This window comes from Molothrus aeneus, chromosome 6 (assembly GCF_037042795.1).
Source record: "Molothrus aeneus isolate 106 chromosome 6, BPBGC_Maene_1.0, whole genome shotgun sequence".
Taxonomy (NCBI): domain Eukaryota; kingdom Metazoa; phylum Chordata; class Aves; order Passeriformes; family Icteridae; genus Molothrus; species Molothrus aeneus.
In genome coordinates, this window is record NC_089651.1 from 23,428,466 (window position 1) to 23,452,670 (window position 24,205).

Below are 24,205 nucleotides of genomic sequence, written 5' to 3' on the forward strand. Positions count from 1 at the left end.
AAGTGGATGTATCTGGGATTAAATAATCTTTTTACATTTTAGATGCACCATCCTATCCAGATGAAACCAGCTGACAGCGAAAAGAGTAATGGTAAGCTTTACTAAAGTCCCAGTTTGGTGTCATCGTTTGGGCTAGTCAGGAAACTTGAGGATTTCCCTTTTGCTTAACAGCTCTTGATGAAGACTTGAATTGGAGGCCTGGTTTTTTAAAAGAAATAAAGTGAAATCAGAAAGGTGTGTTTTAAATAATAGGTAGTGTGAGTGATGTCTCTCAAATTCCATGACTCAGAGTATCTCTCCTGCTGCTGCTTGTGGTAGAACCATGTTGTCAGTTAGGGAAACATCCAGTGAGTTCTTTGTACTAAGGTGGTTTAAATCTTTGTTGGGGACATGGGCAGTGGTATTGAGTGCATCCTCAGCAAGCTTATGGGTGATGTCAAGCTGAGTGCTGTGGTTGAGGGGAAGGAAGCAATCCAGAGGAGCCTTGACAGACTGGAGGGGTGGGCCTGTGTTGACCTTATGAAGTTCAGCAAGGCCAAGGTGCTGCAAACATGGATACAGGCTGACTGATAAGTGGATTGAGAGCAGCCCCGAGAAGGACTTGGTGGGTAAAAAATGGATATAAAGATGCAGTGTGCACTCGCAGCACAGAAAACCAGTCACATCCTCGGCTGTAGCTAAAGGAGGCATAACAGGTTGAGGGGGTGATTCTCCCTCTGCTGTTGTAAGACCCCATCTATTGTACTGCATCCAGCTCTGAGGCCCCCAGCATAAGACATGGACCTGGGAAGCATGTTCAGGGAAGGGCCATCAAGATATCATAGGGACGGACACCTCCCCTATGAGGACAGGCTGAGAGAGTTGGGGTTGTTCCACCTAGAGAAGAGAAGGCTCCAGGGAGACCTTCTAGCAGCCTTCCAGTACCTGAAGGGAGCCTACAAGGAGGATGTGGAGGGGTTGTTTATCTAGGAGTATAGTGATAGCACAAGGGATCACAGTATTAAAATGAAAGAGATTTAGATTAGATTTTATGAAGAAATTCTTTACTGTGAGGATGGTGAAACGTGGGAACACATTACCCAGAGGAACTGTGGGTGCCCCATCCTTGGAAGTGTTCAAGACTTGTCTGGATGGGGCTTTAAGCAGCCTGGTCTAGTCAGAGGAACTAGGTGATCTTTAAGGTCCTTTCTACACCAATCTATTCTATGATTTTATGAAATCTAGAAATGCTTTTTCATGTGTTTGTCCAATGTGAAGCAAAGTCTGTTGCAGCTGGGGTGGGAATCAAAAATACTTCTTGTAGCATACAAGAGAGGTTGAGAATTAATAGCAGTTCAGTAGAGAAGAAAAACTGAATATTTTTGCACATTGGCCATTTCAGATAGATTAAGAATTCATCATCTACCGCTGGCTAAATGATCATTTATCCATGCATTTCCTTATGAAAAATGCCTTTCCTTTATGTACCTACATACATGGATCTTCAAATATGTGTGTATCTGTATTGCTGCAACCTAAGCAAAGAAAGCATTTATTATCCTATAGTTTCAGCCTTTCTAGGCTCAACTGAATTTTATTTTCTTCATTTGCAGTAGTTTGTGTTGCATCATGGAGAAGATAGTCCTGATTTGAGAAAGCTTACCCCTTAATATAATAGAAAAATAAAAGATGGAATGTATGGGTGACATATAGTAGGAGTAATTCCATCTGCAGATTCCTTCATGGGTATACAGGACATGTTCCTGTGTAAATATATCTAGAAAGGAGTCATTCTTTTGAAGTATTTTTGGGAGGGGAACAGAATAGGTTCTCCAAACTTAAAATGACCTTGCATTACATAGAAACACACATACAAATATCTTGGGAAAATAATGGAAAGTTTAAAAAAGTATTCAGTGGAATTTTAGGATGTTATTTCTGAGGCTGTTATTTAACTCTGAGTGTTGATAAAAAGTGAAGGTGACAGCAATACATAAGAAAGCATTAGTTATGAGAGTATTTGAACTTCCCACCAAGACAAGGGATTCTGGATCTCTTGAACTAAAATGGTCTGCTAAAAGGATTTGAAAGCAGCTTTCTGCTCTAAGACCAGAAAATGAATTGGGTACAACATTAATATTTAATGGCCAATTAAAGCCATGTCTTCTGGAATAGTTTGGTGTCTTCCTTTCCAGCATCATAGAAGACTCAACAAATAAGTTGGTTTCCCTTCACTATAGCATTGAATTGGAGAAGACTTTTTTGAAGCTTCAAAATATGCTAAAGTATTCATCATTTTATATTGTGATGAATGTTGTTTTATATTTTCAAGTGATATTATGAATAATTCACTTCATCCTTTAAAAGGAGGTGTTTCAGAGGTGTTTAGCATCCTTAAATAAGTAAATCAAGAGTATAAAAATCTGCTCTGAATTTAGATTTACGCCACTCACTCAAGTGACCTTTAGCTGACATTAGTAACAGCTAACTGAAAAATGAAGGGAAATGCCTTTCTGAACCACTTATTTTAAATAGTCCACCCACTGAAAGGTATTCTTCAACTCTAATATATCTAATAGCATCAGTATTTAGAGCCAAGAAAAAGTACCACACAGTCCGTGGTTTGATTTGAGGTGTTATTTTTGTGCTTTTGATGCACATCAGAATGGGCCTATCACTAACAGAAGTAAAGGTGTTCAGTTTTAGCAACTGCTGTTGCTTCCACTGTTGAGAGAGGAGCATGAGGAAATTGGCATATCTAAATTTAGGTGATTGGCATGAGGCTAAAAAGAAGCTTTTTACTTGCTTGTTTATGCGCAGTTAGGTATATGTTGGTAGTCTAAAGATAGAATAAGCAGAGGAAAGACAATGAAAGTAGTACAATAAACCACATTCAAGCCTTGCCTCACCTAGAAATGAAGAGATAAAGGGAAGTGCTGAATCTGACATACTTTTTTTCTTCTTTTTTTAACATTCCTGTTGTTCACAGACTTAACAGGCTAAAAATAATCAGCAAATCATAAACATAAAATCATAAAACAGACATCTGTCAGGTTCATTGAAGTACCTCATATGCATCCTCTTAAACCAAAGACACAGTCCATTACCGGGAATCTGGTTTGATAAGCCCATATCCTAAATACAAGGGAAATAACTGCAGTTAACAGAGAAGACCTAAGATCTAGTAAGCACATATTTGCTGGTAATACTCTTTATCTTTTGCTTCCTTAGCAGTAGAAGATAGGAAGTTGTTTATTGGAATGATATCCAAGAAGTGCAATGAAAATGACATTCGAGTGATGTTCTCCCCCTTTGGGCAGATTGAAGAATGCAGGATATTACGGGGCCCGGATGGCCTGAGCCGAGGTAAGCATAGTAAGAAGCTTTTTTGGCAGTTTAAGGATGCTGGATGCTGCCTTTTGCAACTCAGCCTGGCATTTGAGCTGTTTCTGTGATTCCCACCTACACCTCCTCCCTACCCAGTAAGCATTTTCATTCCTGTATTCATCTCAATAATTGTGGAGGTAGTGAACAACTTGATTCCTTTTTGTTCTTTCCCCAGGTTGTGCATTTGTGACTTTTACAACAAGAGCCATGGCACAAACAGCAATCAAAGCAATGCACCAAGCACAAACCATGGAGGTAAAACAAGTTAGTGGGTGTCAGGAGCAGGTGTAATTGTCAGGCAGTCACTATGGAGTTTCAGGGACTAGAGAGCAGAGAGAAGGACAAGTGCAGTTCTGTGATTCTTCACAAAAACTGCTCCTGGACCCCTTGTGTTTGTTTTGCTTTATTTTTAGAGTTGGAGATAGAAACTTCATCTGCAAAGAAAATACTAAAATACAAAACAGAATTAAAAGCAAATGAGATTTTGAGCCCTTGATGAAATGTTCTGTTTGAATATATATATATTATATATCTATGTCTGTATGTATGCATGGAGGAGGAGGGGAATGATTCCAATGACTGGGTCTTAATTCAGTATTTTTGTGACTGCTGGGGATAGCAAGTATGTAATTGTTTGAATTGCTATTTGCAGGGTTGCTCTTCTCCCATTGTTGTAAAATTTGCAGACACGCAGAAGGACAAAGAGCAGAAACGAATTGCTCAGCAAATTCAGCAACAAATGCAACAGATCAGTGCTGCCTCAATATGGGGAAACCTGGCTGGTCTCAACACACTTGGACCCCAGTACTTAGCAGTGAGTTTCTGATTTGGGTTCTTTTCATCTCTTCAGGGATTGGAGTGTCTGACTGTCTTGCAGTGTTTAATATATTCATTTTTAGAAGGCTCCTGGAAGATAGGAGCTGGGTTCTTAATCCCCATTTTGTGGATCAGAAGGCTGAAATCGTGTTATGTGCTCTCATCTAGTTGGGATACTTTTATAGGAGGATTTCAGCCCCAGTCAGAGTAGCCCTAGTTCCTGAAACCTTGGGTTTTTCTCCTGCATTCTGTAGAATATGCTTTTTCTGTATATAGTATTGCCTCAATGTTTACCATATAAATGCCCTTTTCATGTCTATCTGATGACATAGTCCTTGTATTCCTTTATAATTTTCCTTTATTTCTGTCGTCCTCTTCCAGTGAAACCTGGAACAGTACTTGGTACTGTCCAGATAGAAAGGATGATCAGATTTGAAGCAGAGTAAATAAACCCAAACAACAACCAACCAAATAAAGGCAAAGCCTACAGAAAATAGAGAGGAGTTATTCTGTTCAGCAAAAATGATGTAACAGAGGGTAGACTGCAGTTTCATTTCAGTTGATTTTGCTGGGTTCCTAAAGGACGAACTTTTCAAAAACTGATATGCTTTTGCTCAAGAGAGTTGCCAGAGTAGGTCTGACAACTGTATTCATGTAATATTAAGTCTGAGGAACAGAAAAGGAAAATTTCATCTCATTCTTGGTATGGTGTATAGTTGAAATAGGACAATTCTCTTACTACTTTTTTAGTTTTGGTAGATTGGAATTTTTTTTAATAACAGCTAGTTAATAGAAAAAGGATTTGGAGATCTCTAAAAACCTTCTGAGCTAAAGCTTGAAATGTCTTTTATGTCTGCTGTGCATAAGGAGAGTAGAGGAGGTTCCCTCTCCTGGTGGCTCTTTCGTTTTGGTTTGGCATTGCCATTTGGCCCATGCTGGCAGTGTCAGCTGTACAGTCTGTTTTGAGGTAGCATATCCTTAGGGTTGGTAATCCTGCCTTAGGTGCTTTGAATAAGAATTCTCTCTCACTACTGATTCTGCTGGTTTTGTCTTTGTGTGTTGGCTATAATTTTCTCTCAGCACTGCTGATGTTGAGTGAGGAAAGCCTTGTGCTGTTGCTTTGGCTGCAAAGTGCTGCATGGGCTACGTGGAGCTTCACTGCGGTGGTGCTCTGGCTGTGCTGTTCAGGGAATTCTCTTTATGCTTTGCTGTGCTGTGGCGCATGGGCTGTGGGAATTCATTTGTGACGGCGCTCTGGCTGTGGTGTGATGCAGTTTCTCCCAGAAGCAGAGCCAGCCCTCACTCTCACTCTTGTTTTGTTTTTTGGTGTAATGTCTAGCTTTATTTGCAGCTCCTTCAGCAGACAGCAGCTGCTTCATCTGGGAACCTGAACACACTGAGCAGCCTCCACCCAATGGGAGGTGAGTTTTCTTCAACCAGAAGACAAATTCAGTGCCAAACAAAAGAGAACAAGGGTAGACAAAGTAGCCAAAAGGCTGTAGGCATTTTAATCTCATTTAAAATAAGTAGTCCTGTGTTTGCCTACTCCTTTGAAATGAAAGGAATTCTCTGCTACAAGTGTGGATGTTCCTTCTTAATCTTACTTAACTATTGTCCCCAAGGTAAGTGGTGGTATCTCCCCAACCTCTGGCATTTAAAATTGTCTTCCCTTATGGGTAGCAAAAAGAATGCTCTCTGTATTTGTTTTCATCCAAACAGATGCATATGTTAAGAGCTGTTTTTTGAAATAGGCACTCCCTAATGCACGTGTTTTCAGTGATTCTGGATTCTTAGTTTACCCATTTTCAATACCCAAGAACAAAGCATTTAAGTTGGAAATACATTGTTGTTAGGAATGTGAGCTAGTGCTTCATTCAGATTCTTTTATTCATTCATTTGAATTACAGTTCATTATGCCATTACTTTTAGGGAAGATCAGCTTCATAGATAAGAGTCAAATTCCTTGCTATGGACTGCTAGTCAGATTATTCACTGAGTATAGCAGTCCTGGAGCTGTAAATTGGTTGTCCCTTTTGTCTTCACACAGTTGGGAATAATAAAACACATGTTAGCAACTCCTTTCACCACATTCTCTAAATTCTTCTGCTGGCAGAGAAATCTATAGTTTTGATTTTAATACTGAAGACTTTCAACTTTTCAAATTGCCTCCTGGAGTTTAATAGTAGTTGCCAGTATCACGTGCCCTTTCTGTGCAGAAGTTTATCCAAAAGTGTCTTTATGTTGGCTGGTGCACCCATCAGTAACAATTACAAGTGTTTGCAAAGTGTTACATTTTCATTTGTAAGAATTTTGATTTATACTGGAAGTCGATTCTAAATTCAGCTTGCTACATTGACTTCTTTCATGTTAGACTTCTTCAGAGCTCTTAGATCCAAGACCTGTGCAAAAAGCAATTTTTTTTAAAAAAACCATTTCACTGAAATCCGGTGTGGGGGTGATCTATAAATTATTTTGTTGGGCACATGATCCTGCCTTTCACGCCTCTTGTGTCTGCTTAAAAACAGGATGTAATAAAGAAGAAAGTACAGCAGCAAGCACTGGGGCAGAGGGAAGGGCAAAACTGTCTGAGATTGAGAAGTTTCCAGGGTAATTCTTTCTTCGCTATTAAAAAACAGAACAAAACAAACACCCCCCCAAAAAAAAAAAAAAGATGACAAAAAAAACACCACCACACCTTAAAACCTGAAATCCAGACATATAAATAGTGTGTTGCATGTTTATTCCAAATCTGATTCCTTACCAAAAAAGTTGTAGTTTTAAGGTCTTGATGATATCTCAGCTGATCTCCTTTCTTGAAATTCATAGAAAGAAAAATTAAGTAGGTTATTAGATCCCACGTTTACCAGACTTTGCAGACAAAATTTAATCTCAACGCTGTTTGAAAGCAGATGGGAAAACAGTGTGATGACAAGAGGACAGGTGCAGTGTGCACATGACAAACTGCTTCAGTAAGGAACAAGCTGCTCTGTTCTTCATTAGCTCCAACACTTGCACTTTTAACCCTCTGTGGCAAAACAAAAGCAAAATAGAAAACTTCTTTAGCTTTATGCTTTTATGTTATAATTGAATCTTGAGAATCTAAATAAAGGCAGAATCCACTTGTTTAGGATACTAAATTTGCCAAAGGAAACAGATCCTGCCACAAACCCATAACAATTGAAAAAGAGTTTAAAAAACCAAACAAACTATACTGAAGGTATTAGAAGTACTTTAGAAAATAATTTGTTTATAATGCATTATCACTTTCTTACGTTGTCTGTTTACTGCTTAAATTACAAAACTGAGGTTTTAATTATTTGAGATGTGTGCTTTGCTCCCAAGGTCTTACTGAGTATCCAAAAGATAAGATACCACCTCTGCTTAGGATGTTCTGATGTTTTTAAATGAAGGGTGATTAATTTAGTTTTGTTTCTAATTATGTTGGGAATAAATATTAGGGATTGTCTGAATTCAGATGAAGAGAGGAGGAATTGTTTAAATAATTAAAGGTAGAGACAAAAAATGGAAAATAAGGGAAAAGTGAAGGGAGGCAGAATTGGAAGAATGGAGCTAGTCTACGAAAGGATGGTTAAAATTCAGGAGGAGATCCATTCTAATGGATCCTCTAGCAGAAAAAGAGAGCAAAATACAGTCAGTACTGACCAAATGGTTTCATTCAGAAGCAGTGGCTCAGAGTGAAGGTGAATCAGATTAATAAATTGACCAGTAAAATTCATAAACACAGGGGTCCCTTCCTCCCTTGCAGTATTCCTTGCTCCCTACACACAGCATGCCTGAGGTTTTGTTTTCCTTTCCAGTGGGTTTGTCCAGCCTACACATACGTTGGTTGATCCTGTGGTCACGAGTTGCCACTTAACAATTGTCTCACAATTGATTGTTGCTTCTTGGCTGCCAGGGGGACCAAACACAACATGCTGATGCTCAGCTGATGGTGGGTTGAAGCCATGACTTTGTGGCCTCTGTGGTGTGAGGCCTTCATGAAAGAATTTTGCACTTACTGCTGTCCACATACAAAGAGTGTGGAGGGACACGAGGATGGGAGAAGTTTTTGGCCTGGTGTCTAGGCAAGTTCTGTAGCTTGCACACAAGCTCTCAGACCCTGGCTTAACTCCTATGTTTTGTTGACTGGAGAGAACACTGCTTGAAAATGCCTGTCCTTTGGAGTCTCCATCTGGTGTAATGACTACCTGGCCTTTTCCAGAATCACATCTGTCTGGGCAAAGAAAAAGATGTTCAATGATAGCAAGGAGCTGCAATGTAGGAAAGATTGGTAACTAGTGTTAAGCCTGTTGCTTTTAAGCTCGCTGCCATTGGTCCCTGTGATGAGCTTGCTGTGTGTGTCACACGTGGGTGCCGTGGCAGTGCCAGCAGACACTCGCATTGCTGCCTGTGTTGCAGGACTGAACGCCATGCAGTTACAGAACCTGGCTGCCCTGGCAGCCGCGGCCAGCGCAGCTCAGAACACACCAAGTGGCACCGCCGCGCTCACCTCCTCCAGCAGCCCCCTGAGCGTGCTCACCAGCTCAGGTAAGAGACTGCCCCTGCTCTAGCCTGACCCGCACTGCCCTGGAAGTCCTGTCACCTGTTTGTCTAGCCCTTTTTGTCACTTTCATGTTGATCTTTAATAGAGAAGCAGTTTACTAGTAGATTCACTGGCCTCTGTTTAGGATAGATATCTTTGCCACTAGCAAGAGCTTTTTTACCTGCTGTGTCTCTTCCTCCAAATGGTCAGATTAATTTAGAGTAAAAAGAATTTTTGAGGTCATCATGAAGCAGAAAGGTAGGTGACCTTCTTCCAGTCATATTATTACAATCTCATCACATATTTGGTTTATCTGTGATTTTAAGCAGGCACAGGTAAATAAATACACCCTGTTCCTCTCAATATGGAAGAGAAAATGCCTTTAGCATGAGATAAAGCATTCTGTGCGCTAGAACAATACAGTTTATATTCCATTAATGAACCTAGCACTTCTACAGGAAAGTGGTTGTATAGAATTTAGTGTATGAGTTGCACATAAAAATCAGTATCTTCCTTTTGCTTTTTTGTGTTTTGTTTGTTTTGAGTTGTTTTGTTTTTTAACTTTAGGTTATGTACATTAACCAGAGATACTAGAATGTCCAAGTAGTGTTCTTTTGCTGTCTTATTGTTAAATGTGATCATTAAATGCAACAAGCAAAAAACTAAAAATAAATTCAGTTGTGCTTATGGCAGACATACTAAGATTTTATCACAAATGAGGATCAGTATTCTGCTCAGTTATTTTTATCCTATTTTGAGTTATTACTAAATCCTGTCATGAGAAGGGAGACCCTGTATTTTCAGGGTGTCAGTTTTCCAGCATCTCTGGCTTCTGTCCTACAGAGTTGACATCCTCACCTGTGATTGTGAGAGACCAAACACGGTTGGAGGAGGGGGTTTTACATTTCCACAGGTAGATTTTGAGTTGTGTAGGAGGACCAAGGAGCCAGGCTAAGAGATTTTAAAGAGATTACAAGGAAAAGCTGTTTAGAAAACCTTCTGTCACAGGATTGGGAGTTAAACCATGGGTGCTTTGCACAGTTTTCTACTTAAAGAAATTCCCAAGAAAGAATTAGTCCAAAGAGTGTTCTCTTTGGACATTTTTTTACATAAAAACTTTGTGGTCTGAAATCGTTAAAAGATTGCAATTTTTAAACTTATCTTGACTCACAGCTATGTATCCTATTCTATAATTTAAAATCAAAAGAGAACAAACAAAAAACTACGAAGAGATCAGACTATAGAAGCGCTGCATTCATAACCCACTAATGCTTCTTCATCATAAAGGAAGCATGAAGGTGAATGTATCTGACAGTTTCTCCTATATTTCCTCATGCTTTGTCAGGTTACAATTTGTTGAGATTGGCATTTAGAACTAAGATTTCCCTATTAGCTGTCTCGTCTGATGACTGCAGCAAGTTTGTTCTCTGTTTTGTTGGGGTGGAGAAGGGCTGGCAGGTTGTGAAGTTCAAATGTCAGATGTGCTAGAAAAAACAGAGACAGCCTCTTCTCAGAAGTGTGCAGTGAAAGGACAAGGGCAATGGACACAAGCTGCAGCCAAGAAAATTCTGATTAGATAGAAAAATAAAATTATTGGCAAGAGTGATCAAGCTCAAGAACAAGGTGCCAGAGGGGCTGTGAAATCTCCATCATTTCAGAGACTGAGAATTCAGTTGGAAAGGACATTTTCAAATTTAGAGGTTAGATGAGCTCTGAGCAGACTGTTAGGATAATCTACAGAGGTCACTTTCAAATTAAGTTATGCTACTATTCAGTGATTCTTTGGAATTGGCTTTCCCTCTCTGAATTTTGGCTGTTCCACAGAACTATGCAAGTTCCTTTTTCCTTGATGAGAGACATACTTCAGGACTCTTCCTTTTTTTATCATTCTCATGGAGGGGCTCAGGGATGGGGAGCAGCCCATTTTCCAGTACTTTCTGTGCTGAATTCAAATAACCTTCTGATTATCAGTAATATCACTAAATGGTTTTGTGTCAACAATTCAGTTATCATGGTGGATCATTTGTATTAATATCCTATACAGATTTATCAATTAACTCTTCACAGGCCTGTAACGTGAAGCAGGCACTATTGTCTTTTTCATGCCTTTTATCTAATTTCAAATATAATTTTAAAGAGTAAAAATTAGCTTTGTTCAAAATAAATAAAAAGTTTGAGAGCATGTTGTCTATAAGTAGTCACTGACATCAAATTCTGAAACAGTTCTAATGCCTTTTGTTAGAGGTATAAATATGCTTCACCTTTTAGGACTACACTCAAACTGAGATGAGGAGAAGCCTCAATGTGTACAGACACATTCAATCCCATGATACTTCCTGTAGTTATACAGCTTTTTGACTCTCTAGTCTTCAAGTAAACTAGAGATTCTATTTTGGTTAATATTCATATGTGCATTCACTCTGTATATGTTCACATAGAAGGCTGTTGGGCTCCCCACAGAAAACATCTATCCCTCCTGAGCCACACCCAGACCCTGAAGAAATTCAGTATATAGCAGTTCAATACCATGTGTTAGTAAGTGCCTACCTTGTCTGAGGGACATATGGCAACATCTACTGTGATAACCTCTTAAACCTAACTGCAGATGAGATGACTAACTCCTTGACTTCTCTCCATCTGTCATCCAAATGTTCACCTGATGCTTACTTGGACATCCCTGCTCAAATTGCATAATTGGTGAAAAAATCCAGACAGTCTTTCTGCATAGTTGCTTTCTTGACTTTCTTTCATCTGCACTGATACCATTTTGTATCTGGGGAGCATGGAAGTCTACACAGTGCAGTCCATGGACTTATGGATGGGTTACCTGTTGGAATGGTGGAACTCAGAGGTGTTATGTATTGTTGCTGTGCTGCCTTCCTACCCATTTCAGATAATTTTCTTTAGATAGATCCAAGCACTATCCAAGTGTATTTTGGTGTACGATGGGGTCAAATAAAACCTTCAGCTTGCTGAAGATCAGCTCTTGGAACTGAACAGTCTGCTGCTGTTATGTAGTTGTTGTTGCAGAGACCATGGCTGTAGATAAACTCAAACTAGCTTGTGAAAGGAAACATCCAAGGAAGTACTATAGAAATATCTCAGGTTAGGAGTGTCCTGTCTGCCATCTTTTTGACATAAGCACCAATAAGAATTATCTGCTTCAGAGGAAAATGAAATGGTTGCAAACACTGAGGTATGTTTCTATTTGTCTTCCTTCTAAAGGCAACCTCAAAGCTTAGATGATTTTCTTGGACTTGATGTGTCTCTGGCAAAATTCTTTTCAGAGATAGCAGAATATTTCTGGTTTTACTGGAACTGATTCAGGTACAGTTCAGTCTGATTCATCACCTGAATTCAACTTTTCTTCAGGTCATTGATTGGATGCTACATGACTGAATTAGGACAGACTTAGTGTTCTCTCAGTTTACCTACCTCCACAAGTTGTTACTTGATGTCCTTGTCTGAGTGTCATTTTCTTTCTAATAATACGTCTTTCAGTATCTTTCTACAGAGCTGTTCTTTATTACATATTCAAATTTTCTTTAAACCTTCTTAAGCATTTTCAGCTACTTCTGTTAGAGTTCACCTTTTTGACTAGATATAACTCAGTGTATAGATTTAAGAAAACATAACCTTAGCAGCAAGAAAAAACCCAACAACCCACCAAAAACTGCACAGAAACAACATTAAGAATTAGGGATAGAGTAAAGAACATGTATAAAACAATAATGATTTCCCATCCCCATTGCTTTGTTCTCTTTTCTGATCTAAAATATAACACAAGAAAAACAGAACAGAAATGTTGACTAGAACAGTGGAACTCCTTTGCTATTAGGAGTAGTCTGAAAAATAGAAGACTGACATATGAGGATATGATTACAGCCTACAAATACATTAGTGTTGTGATGAGGATGAATAGGAAAGAACAGACATTAGATATTTCAAGAACAGAATTGCAGGATATCAGGTCAAGTTGTCACCTGATCATTTAAAAATAAAAACCAGATTTTTCTTAGCATAGTGCATGATTAAATTGCAGAAGTTGTGCCTTAGAACATAGTAGAGTCCAACAATTTGGTTTTCACATTGTGCTGAAATTAATGAATGAAAATTGTGACTTTATTACAAGGCATTGCCTTTGGCTGAAAAAATCCTAGATTCACAGATGGCTCTGTTGGTATATAGGCTATATGCAGGAAGCATTCCTTTGTAATTGCCCTGTATTTTTGCTCTACTGTTACTTATCTGCCTTTTGTCATCATCAGAAATGTGATGCTATCTTCAATTCCATTGTACACAAGATAAAGAAAATCCAGACAAGTCTTTTGTTTTCTCAGCATTTTCAGTACTAAAGCATTTCTTGTTTTGCCTGAAGAAATTATTGATAAAGGCAGCTAAACTAAAATAACCGTGTGATCAGCTTTTTATAGTGGTTTAACTTAATTTATTTAAAATCACAACCTTTTAAAGTAGGGAAGGTACCCATATGCCCTCTCACCTTGTTCTCTAGCCTTTTTTTCCTTAGCTGCTGCTATTTTATTTGGGATAGGTTTGGAAGGGGTTTTTAAAATTGTGTTCTCATCTGTCAAATAGAGTGTCTTTTTGAATTATAAAGATCAGCAATGAAATGTTGCAGAAACAAGTGATATTCTAAAATCAAGGTGAATGTATGATTTCTGAACTCTGGCTTTGATTCAGTCAGCTGTGCTAATTTTTCTACCAGCTTGAGGGTTATATTGTAACTTGTTCCCTGTGTTTTCCGAACATTTAATATGCTACTGATTGTAAGACAGGAAGTGTGTCCTTTCATCAGAGTAAGCATCTTAAAATAGTTTGGGACATTATCTCTCAATTTTTGATTTAATAGGACAGTTTGTCTTAAAAAGTACTAGAGGAGGTTTGTCATTCCATCTGTTATTACAAAAACTGGTATGAAGTGCAGCCCTCTGGTTCTCATGCAGCTTCAGTTAGGTACAGCTACTTTAGTTAGGGGGTTGTTAGGCTGTATTCCATTTACATAGTTCCAGTATCCCACCCCAGCAGAGACTTCGTGCCATAAACATGAAATGGTAAATATGTAGTGTGGATGAAACTTCTTCAAAGATGCTAACAATTCTTTCAAAAGTTTTAATGAGCATAATTGAGAATCACAAAAACATGAAGAAAATTGAAAATGCCTCAAATTCAGTTCTTCTCTTACGTTCTTGGCCAAACTGATAAATTCCTCCTGCAAACAGATTACAAGATACCCCTACAGCATCAGTCTTCAGTATCTTTTAATTTTTAGCAGTCATAAATATTTTCTAGTGCATCTTGTGCAGGAAATATAAACATCTTGGTTAATAGCAATACACATAGCTTTTCTTCTGCAGTAGTGTAAAAACCTGTTAGAAAAACCACTGCTATATAATCATAAAAATACTATGCATTTCTTATTTTATCATGTCCATAAATCTTTGTAGCTGACCTCAATGTGAATTTCTTTATCTTTTGACATACTAGCTTTCTTTCTCATTATTTTGATGTTGACTTCTGTAGAAGTAACTGTACCTGGTGTAGAATTTGGAGAGCCATGTAAGCTGTTACTGTCCTAGGTACTATATTGGTAGACTTCTCTAACTGAATCAATGTAGTTGAAGATGTTGCTGGAATAGAGGACAGACTATTTATTTTTGGATGTACATTTCAAGACTTCTCTCAGTCCTAGCCCCAGCTGTGGCAGCAGGATTTTTAATAGAAAATTATTTAATGTGTCAAAATAATCTAGGCATGTGGTGTTACTGTTCTGGCAGAAAACCGTATGTTCAGCTTTCTGTAATGTCCCTAGTACCTATGTTGCAGGTCTTTTTCACCTTGAGTGATGTTTCAAGGATATGTGTTAATACATAGCAAGTGACTCTTACTTTAGGCAGCAGGAAACAGGGCATCACTGCTGGTTACCTTATGTTGAGATACAGAGTTTAGTCAACATTTATATAATGTCTCAATCTTACATGTCTTACACTTAATGACATTATTATTGCTACAAAGAGTATAGATGTTATGATGAAGTAGAAATTTTTAAAAATGTAGGAAGGGCCTAGAACATAACATGTATGTTCTTATATAAAAACATATAACAGTATGATCAATCAAGTTGTGTGGGTTTGGGTTGTTTTTTTTTTTACGTAAAGTGTTCTGTGTTGCCTGGATCTGTTCCTTACTAGTTTTTTTCTACTGGAATAACTTTATGAAGAAGTTGAATTATCAGGACTAAAAATATGAGATGAAGTTTAATTGTTTTATTTTAATAGCAGGTTCCTCACCTAGTTCCAGTAGCAGCTCCTCTGTTAATCCAATGGCTTCTCTTGGAGCTTTGCAGACACTGGCAGGTGCTACAGCAGGCCTCAACGTTAGCTCTTTAGCAGGTAAGTTATGTCTAGTGCTGATTCTCATCCCTCAGCCTGTGCTAGGTCTCTGGGGTGATTTTTTTGCTCCCTGCTTTCTGTAATTGTGCAGAGCATTTGAAAGGTTGTTGATCTGGCTCAGTGGAAGCACTCAGTCATCTTTTATTTCCTCTTTCTTATACAGGAATGGCAGCCTTAAATGGAGGACTTGGCAGTGGTGGTCTCTCAAATGGGACAGGTAGCACAATGGAAGCCCTCACACAGGCTTATTCTGGAATCCAGCAATATGCTGCTGCTGCACTGCCCACACTCTATAACCAGAGTCTCTTAACACAGCAGAGTATTGGTGCAGCAGGAAGTCAAAAAGAAGGTAGGCAAAAAGTTGTAGAAACTACTTAAGATGGGTTTTCAAAAGGGCAAGCTTAGCCCTTGCACCTACTTTACCTGCAGATTTTTTATTTGGTGTCATATTTTAGAATACAGGAGTTACTGAAGATAAAAAAGGTCTGTCTGTGGGATCTTTCTACGAAGGGCTGCCCAAAGTAGTTTTTATACAGGATGTTTCTCATGGGGTTTTTCTAGTCTTAAGTGCTTCCTTAATTGTACTCCTGTATGTTTTCAGAGGGAAGGAGAATATGAATGTACAGCCTGATAGATCCCACTGTCAGAGAATCAGATGTGGTTTTGTTAATGCTGTTTTCTGGGTCCTTCACCTCTTCCAACAGCCAGCTACTTACACCAGTCTTTTCATTCTATAGATTCAGGTTAAATTTAATATGTAATGTAATGTAGAATGTAGGAGTACATTTCCAGCAAAATGGTTATAAGAGAATCTGTCAGATTACAAACAATGTGATCGTTTGTATTTTGTTTGGAAATTTACTTAGTTGCTTTGGACCACAATTTTTGCATAGCCATTTTTTGTTCAGTCACCATCTAGCATTCAAACTTACTGTTCAGTTGTCATTACAGCAAGTGTCTGTGAACCAGTTTTGGCACAATGTGTAAAGTACAAACGAAAGTGGTCAGAAAGAGCTAGAATTATTTGAGTGATCAATCCCAGCAAAGGGTCATGCTCATTCTGGAACCAAGTGCTCTGCAGTACTGTAAACAGCAGTTTCATTGTTTTATCCAGAAAATCTGTCTTGACTGGCTCATCCACCTTTTTTTCTGCAGTGGGTATGTGGTATCCATGCTCTTTCTAAATTTATTTTCCTACTTGTTTGAAGGTCCAGAGGGAGCCAATCTGTTTATCTACCATCTTCCCCAGGAGTTTGGGGATCAGGATCTGCTGCAGATGTTCATGCCATTTGGAAATGTCGTCTCTGCCAAGGTTTTCATTGACAAGCAGACCAATCTAAGCAAGTGTTTTGGTATGTCAGATCTACAGCTTCCTTCAAGGGGAAGCAGTGGGGCAGACATTGATCTCTTCTCTCTGATGACCGGTGACAGGACCCGAGATAAAGGTCTGAAGCTGAGTCAGGGGAGGTTTAGGCTGGATATTAGAAAAAGGTTTTTCACCCAGAGGGCGCATGGGCATTGGAAGATGCTCCCCAGGGAAGTGGTCACAGCACAAGCCTGACAGAGTTCAAGAAGTGTTTGGAAAGTGCTCTCAGATGGACAGTGTGATTCTCAGGGTGTCTTGTACAGGGACTTCAGTGATCTTTGTAGATCCATTCCAAATCAGGATATTTTGTCATTCTAATAAATTATTATCTGTAAAAAGGTGGCTTTTATAGTAATCTCTTTTTCGGTATATTTCCTAGTCTAACTATTAAGTAGGGAATCTCTATATATTCCTAATAAATAAACCAAATGCTGTTTCTAGCAATAAACTGTATTTTCACGATTTTCAATGTGACTTTTTGCTTTTCACAGTTTCTTTCTATTGTGCCCTATTATAGTTTTCTGGGCCTAGATATTTCTCACTGAGATTAGCTCAGTTGGTTAGAGTACTGTGCTAATAATGCCAAGGTTGCGGGTTCAGTCTCCTTTTGGGCCATTCACTTAGGAGTTGGATTCCTTGATCCTTTTGGATCCCTCCTAATTCAGAATGATATGTGATTATTATTTGTGTTTGCAGACTGTAATCCTGAGATAGTTCTTCCTCTTGCCTCTTCCCATTTTTTCAATAATTTCAATAATAATTTGTATATATTACTCAGTACATTTTTATTATGAATTATTTCTATTAATATCTTTATAAATAACTATTGTGGGTACCATATTGCATTTTTGTAGTGCTGTAACCTCTCATGAATGTTTTGATAGATGGAGATTTCTTGTGATGGAATAGGAGATGTACGCCTTTCTCTATAGTTTTGATAGCTTTGTGTCTACATAAAATCATGAATTTTTTCCTATTTGAGCCAAAAGATGTGAACAATCTGATGATTTGTGAGAGCACAGAAATATGTTCATCATCCAGCTATAACACCTGGACATGGACACATAGGCATTGACTGGAGTGGGAGCTATTCTCACTCCAGACATCGAATGGAGTTATTTAAAATAGGCTCCTTCAAAACACTGGGGAAGTTTATTTTCAGGATAATTTTTTCCAGGAATGATATGCAACCTCCCATCTGAGAGCAACCTAAACACAATAGTGGTACCAGTGCTACCCTTCCTTGCCAGCTATTTCACTCCAAACAAATCTTCTCCCATAATGTCATGAGGGTGATTTCCATCTTGTATCTTAAATGAGCTTTTGCATCTGGATGAACATTTTCCAGGTTTGGTATTCTCCCAGGTATGAGTTCTTATAAACAGCAGTTCTTATTTTGTTGATTGACTAAAAGATGTTAATTTCCTGAGCTGTGTATATCTTCTGGCCAAAATTCCATATGTCAGAAAGCAAGGCTTTGTTTGAGAGCCTATAGAAGTTGTTATTATGAGGAGTCTGAAATAGTTGTGAGCTTCTGAAAGTGGCACTTCATGCAAGCCTCTCTGACCTTGTGAGGGCTTGCATTTCCAGTTGTGAGTAGCTGTTACAGGCAGCTCTGGCATGTGGTAATTGTGTGTTTTCCTCTCCTCAGGTTTTGTAAGTTACGACAATCCTGTCTCTGCGCAGGCTGCCATTCAGTCAATGAACGGCTTCCAGATCGGCATGAAGCGGCTGAAAGTCCAGCTCAAGCGCTCCAAGAACGACAGCAAGCCATACTGAGCACCCCTCCCCTCCGGGACTGGAGTGAGAAGGATCTTCTGGTAAGTTGGAGAGGAGCGCACTTAGTGATTCGAAGCCCTAAGGCTGTGTTTTTACAGTCCTGGAAGCTGATCCATGCCTTCTATCTGGCACATCTTCCCTTGAAGACTCTGCTGCAGCCTCTGCTGAGAATCCCGCTTCGGATGGAGGACAAGTTTGTGCTTTTGTTTCCAGTGTTTTACTTTGGAGTTTAGGTGCCATATCGCTGAGGGTTTTTTGTTTAGTTTTGTTTTTTTGGTTTTTTTTCCTCCCTTATTTGAAGTTTGCCGTGTTTGTAACCAGTGTGTGTTGAGAAGGACCAATGCCAGCTCCTTGGGGGTGGGGAGAGAAGGTTAAAGGGAGCAGCAGAAACTGACACCACACTGCCTTGGGGTAGAGAGGAGAAGGGAAAGCAGAAATAACACAGAACAGCTGATGAAAACAAAGATGGGCAAGGAGAACAGAGTCCTGGGTGAGAAAAAATTGACTCCATGTAGCCTTTGTCATGCCCCATCTGCTCTTTGAAATTTCCTTCACTGTATGCCACGGTGAGGATTTATTAAATCATCTCTAAAGCAAGAGACGGGCTAAAAGGGTGAACACATTAACAAGCCAAAGGAAAACTGCAGTGATTTTTTTTTTCTTTGCTGTATATAAAATGGGGTTTATATAGCAGTGTGAATGTACACAGCACTTTATAAAACTATTAGACAATGTCTCTGCCCAGAAAATTTCACTCTCTGCCTACAGTGGAATACTAATGAGATGCAGTGAATTTCTCAATGTATAAGAAAACTTGACCTATGTACTTCATCTAGGTTTTGTGGAAAGGTAGAGGCAGCTTAGTCTGGATGAATACATCTGGGTCTGAAAACAATAAACTTTAGATCCCTGGTAACTGGCAGAAATTTTTGATGATTTTTCTTCTTAACAGTTGGTCACATTACCCATTTCTGTGGAATAATGTCCTTTTTTTGCAGACATTGCTATGAATTCCTTTTCATAAGCATAATGTAAGTGCTGATTGTTTATTGAAATTATAACTTCCTGTTTTGTTGGGGTTTTTTGTTGGTTTTTTTAATGAACAAAATTCATGCAGTGACTTGGTCTAGTAATTAGGTGTACCTCTCTGCTGCAGTTTTCCTTTAAGGTGGTGTGTACCAGTGCTAAACAGGCTAAACCAGGAGCTGCGGAACCAGAGTATTGAGCCATTCAGTCTTTTTCTGCCTTTTGGTACAAGCTGTTATCTTTTATATTGAAGGAAAATGGAATGCACCCCCTTAACTGAACACACACTTCTTCTGCCCACCAGTGAAATTGCTAGTGCATTGCTAAGGGCCTTTGATATTCACTGGGTTTAGGGGGCTCAAAGGACTTTTGACACTCTGGCCTGAGCTGTTTCAAGAAATCTGTGTAGAGTTCCATTTTATAACCACCAAAATCCACCTCTGTCACAAGAGGAAGTTTACAATTTCTGTGTCTTTAACAGAAGTTCAATTTACCTCATAATATCTCTTTTTCCTTGTTTTCTTTGTATTCCTGAGTTGTAAGGCTGTTTCCCAGGGCTCCAGCTAACACTGCAGTCTGGGAGCCAGCTGCTAAATGATGTGTGTGGGTCAGACGTGGGGTCAGGACTTCGTGTTCTGCTCCAGCAGGAGGAGCACTAAACCCATCAAGCCTGAGATCTCGGGTCCAAATCCCCACTTATGTGCCGTCATCTGCTGGGAATCTTGGGCATTTCCAGGGACTGGGCCCCCTGGGACCTCAAACCTCAGAATTACAAGGCCTGATATGTAACATCTGAGGGGAGCCCTTTCCACTTCTTAAATTGAAAATCAAACAGTTAATGTCAGTCTGTCCATATTGATGGCAGACAAATAAATCTGTCAGTATTATTTAAATAATTTTGTGGTGGCAAAGTTTCAAAGGCCAGATTGCCAAATTTCCCAGTTATGCTGGCATGTGGTACCCTTCTGTGTTAATTATTTGAATCTCTCTAGAAACGTAAACATACACTGAAGTGAACCATGTACACTTGAATTCTGCACCATAGGAAAGATGTGTCCTGGTTTTCTGAGAAAAGAGTGTTGGAGTGTGAAGGCCTCCAGGGTGACAATGGGATTTTTTTATATATATATATATATATAAATTATATACTTTTCAAAAAAAAAGGAAAAAAAAAACCATAAAAAACATAGTTGGGAGCAACTGCTCCAAGTGCAACCTGCTGTAACCAAGAATGTTGTTTCTATTTTTATAGAAGTTTTATACCGCTCCGGGGTGGAGAATATTTATTACCTAAATTATTTCACTGGAAAAAAAGGCCAGGGTTTCGTAGAATCCTGAATGTGATTGTTTTACACACATAATGATGTGCATGATTGAAACTACTGATTTTCAGTGGCCTGTTTGCAGCCCAACAACTGCTAAACGAGGAAGATGAATGCTGTGAACCAGTGGAGGAGAGCACTGTGCTCTGGGGTCTCTACAGTCACTCTTACCTTCTTTGCATCCTACCCCACTGTACTATCCAAGACCTTTGTCCTGTTTTTCTTTTAACCTGATGCTCTGGCCTCTTTACTAGTCATTTCAGTTGCCCAAAATTAGATATTTTAGCTTCTTCATCCCATACTGTGTCCTTAATACTGTAACTTACAGATCAAGCTTGGCATTGTTGCAAATAGGTGCAACTCCTATTAATTTTAGGAGATGCACCAGTTTACTCTGTGGCTTAGTTTGATCAGTGGCTCCTCCCAGACATAATCACCTTAAGACATAAGCCCTAACTTGGGCTAGCTCTTGTGCCTTACTGGCATAACTGTAAGTATTGCCAAAAAGAAAAAGAAAATAAATCTATGCAGGTTAAATTTTAAAAGATGTGATCCTCAGATGGTTTGAATCAATGCAGTTCAGCTCTCTGAATGCAGTAGAGCTGCATGAGTTTTCACCAGCTGAAGATGTTGCCCTTTTTGTGTATTTGTTTCACATTTCCCTTTCTTGGTGTATCAATGTGTATGTTGCCAAAGTTAATAAATGTATCAAGTTTGTGACTTGGGCAGATTTTTTTTTCTGATAACAAAAAACTGATCAGATAAAGTCAACATTTCTGTGTCTGTTTGGTGGCTGCTGCTGATTGTGGGGATTTAGGCTGCTCTTGCCTTTCAGTCTTAAGCCAGTTTTCTTCCTCACTTATTAGCAGGAAAGTCTGGGGTTCTGGGGACTTGGGGCTTTTAAATTTTTAGTTCATATCATGTTCTCATTCAAGTAATGAAATCAGTGTCAAATGCTCCATTTCCTGGGTAGTAAGACAGGAGTTGGGGGAGTTCAAATAAACTGCAGAAGGTTGGCTGAAGCAGCCACATGGACAAAGTATGCTATATGCTTAAAACCAAAGAACCTGATTTTCTACAAGAAAAGCTAAAAGAACTTCAGATAAAATAGAATTCCTTATTATATGTGCCACCAGGAAATACTTAAAATACTTTTAGTTTACAAGATGGAAATGGTTTACTTCATAGATTTATTCTTTTTCTCAGGAGATATTTGATTTTACTGCTGTAACAAGGTGAAAGAATTATGAACTTAGTGTCAGTATAGTGTCAGTACTATAGTAAATGAAATCAACATTTCCTCAGTCCCCTAGATAATCAACAGTCCAAAATAGGATAGCTCTTTGTAGTTTAGCTTTTTTATACTACAGAGCTGGCGTTATTAAAAAATACCAGCCTAGAAGACTCTCATTGGCAAATGCATCTATCAGGAAAAAGCCTTTCACCTGAATACTGAAAGTCACATATTATGATAACTCTATCATGCAAGCTGAATCTAACTGAACTGGTAATGACTATGGATTAGGGAAGAGCAACAAAGCAGATTGAATTTGTTCCCATTTTATTTGGAAATACCTAAAACCAACTTGGATAAAGGAAATTGCAAATGAAGGATGCAACTATGAACAGGTAAAATGGTTTGAAAGCTTCTTGTTGCAGACATTTAAACCTAAAGATGACTGATATATCCCTAGCATACCTGCCACAAAATATAAAACACAGAAGGCAGAATTATCATTATTGTGAGAATAAAACAAGGACAAACTGGAATAACTTTCTCCAAGTCTTTAAGACCTTGTCCAGCATCTCATGGTTCTGTTTTTATAGGCCAGTCTTTCCACAGGGCTTTGATAAAACTCAGTCTTTGCCCTCAACATAGCTGAGAGAAATATTTGAAAAATCCATATCAAGAAAATCCCCAGACAAATCACACAGAGGGTATCAGTGATGCATGCTAAGATGTCACTTGATTTCATGCTTCTTGTTGTTTCTCATGCCTCAGTTCATGATGAATTTGCTTTTCTGGTTTAATAGTGAAATCTTGCACCTATCTGCAAATTATCTAGAGTATTTCTTGAAATACAGAAACAAGTGCAAGAGTTGCGTTGTACTCTGTTTGCTGGAGTTGGTTTAAACTCTGGACTAAAGTCCTTTCCCTTTATTGGAAAGCGTGAAAAGCAAATTCATCTCAGCAGTCCTACTAAGAGGAGTGTTGCTGATTTAGTAGACAATGTGTTTCTTGTTGCTTTGGAATGAGAATCAACACTTGCTATTCTCAAATTGTTAGATAATATGCAAATCTCACCTTGTTCTAGTCTGTAACCAGAAGCTTTGAGATGTGAAAAAGATTAAGGCCACAAACAGGAGCTAAAAGGGAGCTGGGGGTGTGGGGAGGCAGAATAAGAAAACAAATCATATCCTCTCTCTCCTGCCTCCCACTCTCATCCCAAAATGTTCCTTGTCTCTTGCAGCTCACAAGCTGAGGGGAGGGAACAGAGGTATTTATGTCACTTAATATAAGAATTATTTTTTTTATAAACTCTTCAAGAAAATTTCAGGAAACACATTTTTTCTGCTCATCAAACTGGCAACAGTGACTGTAGAGCTTCTCAGAGCCCAAAATCTCCTCCTCATGAAGCCAGGGAGCTGAGGGCTGTTACATAAAAGGTTGGGAATGGAAAATCCCTGCGCAGGTCTAATGGTATGACAAGTGCTCAGCTAGGACAAGTCTTAACTTGCAGTCAAGTCTTAAGGAATTCTTCTCTGATGTGTGGGCTTTTTGTCTTGTATAATCTTTTTTTTTTCCCTTTTCCAAATCACCCACCCCCAGTTACACGGGCTCCTAGGGAATGAGAAGAAACTGTAGCTAAAGGAAAGAACGTGGATTTGCTGGGCTACTACTGCCTAAGAACTTCCCATGTTAGAGTGCAAGTCTCAAATGTCAAACCACCTGTGAATCCCTTGTGTCCTCTGTCTTGTCTCTCATGGTCTCAGTCTCTGTGGGCAAGTGTTTGCCCTGGAGTCATATTATTGGAATCGGTCTCCTGGGGAGGGAGTTTACTCTGTTCTCAACAGAGGTAGCAGACACACTGGGCACGGGGCAAGGTGACTGCATTCTAACCAGTGTGTCACTAGGCTGTGGAACGCTCCACAGACTGGGTGCTGAGAGGGAAATCCAGGCCTCTGCTTCCATTTGGTTTCTGGCAGTTTGATGTTTACTTGGTGTCCTTCATGTACTTTGACTTTTACTTGTCCATCGTTGGCATGTGCTGCCCTTCCCTGTCAACTCCCTTCCCCAGGAGATCTCATTGTAAGTGCCCATTCTTGTTCTCTCTCTCCGTGTTTGGATGTACTGCTCTGTGTAACTCAGTGGGTCTCCCTCTTTCTGGTTTGTTTTTTTTTCTAGATTCCTGCCGTTTGTTCATCGTTGTGCCTAAAGCATGTCGATGTGGCGTTCAAGTACATCGTCCAAATCCTTGTCTCTTCAGCTTCTCTGATGCTTGAACTCTCACCTTTGACCTTGTGTTGACCTTTGATGCTGATGTGTATTTTTATTATGTTTGTTTCTTTTCTTTTT

The 24,205-nt window shown here is 39.1% G+C and overlaps 1 protein-coding gene across 12 annotated transcripts in view; it reads left to right on the forward strand.

The window, feature by feature from the left end:
- CELF1 (CUGBP Elav-like family member 1) overlaps positions 1–24,205 on the forward strand; it is a 56,043-nt gene extending 31,838 nt beyond the window's left edge. For 3 of the 12 annotated variants that reach the window (XM_066551210.1, XM_066551209.1, XM_066551208.1), the window contains exons 5-15: positions 43–91; positions 3,211–3,345; positions 3,542–3,621; positions 4,019–4,180; positions 5,522–5,603; positions 8,602–8,730; positions 15,022–15,135; positions 15,299–15,484; positions 16,344–16,487; positions 18,153–18,321; positions 24,035–24,205. In XM_066551210.1, coding sequence (XP_066407307.1) covers positions 43–91; positions 3,211–3,345; positions 3,542–3,621; positions 4,019–4,180; positions 5,522–5,603; positions 8,602–8,730; positions 15,022–15,135; positions 15,299–15,484; positions 16,344–16,487; positions 18,153–18,280 — 1,209 coding nt within the window. In that variant the 3' untranslated portion in view covers positions 18,281–18,321; positions 24,035–24,205. The remainder of the gene's footprint in view (positions 1–42; positions 92–3,210; positions 3,346–3,541; positions 3,622–4,018; positions 4,181–5,521; positions 5,604–8,601; positions 8,731–15,021; positions 15,136–15,298; positions 15,485–16,343; positions 16,488–18,152; positions 18,322–24,034) is intronic. The other 9 variants (XM_066551219.1, XM_066551216.1, XM_066551220.1 and 6 more) reach the window with 7 other exon arrangements.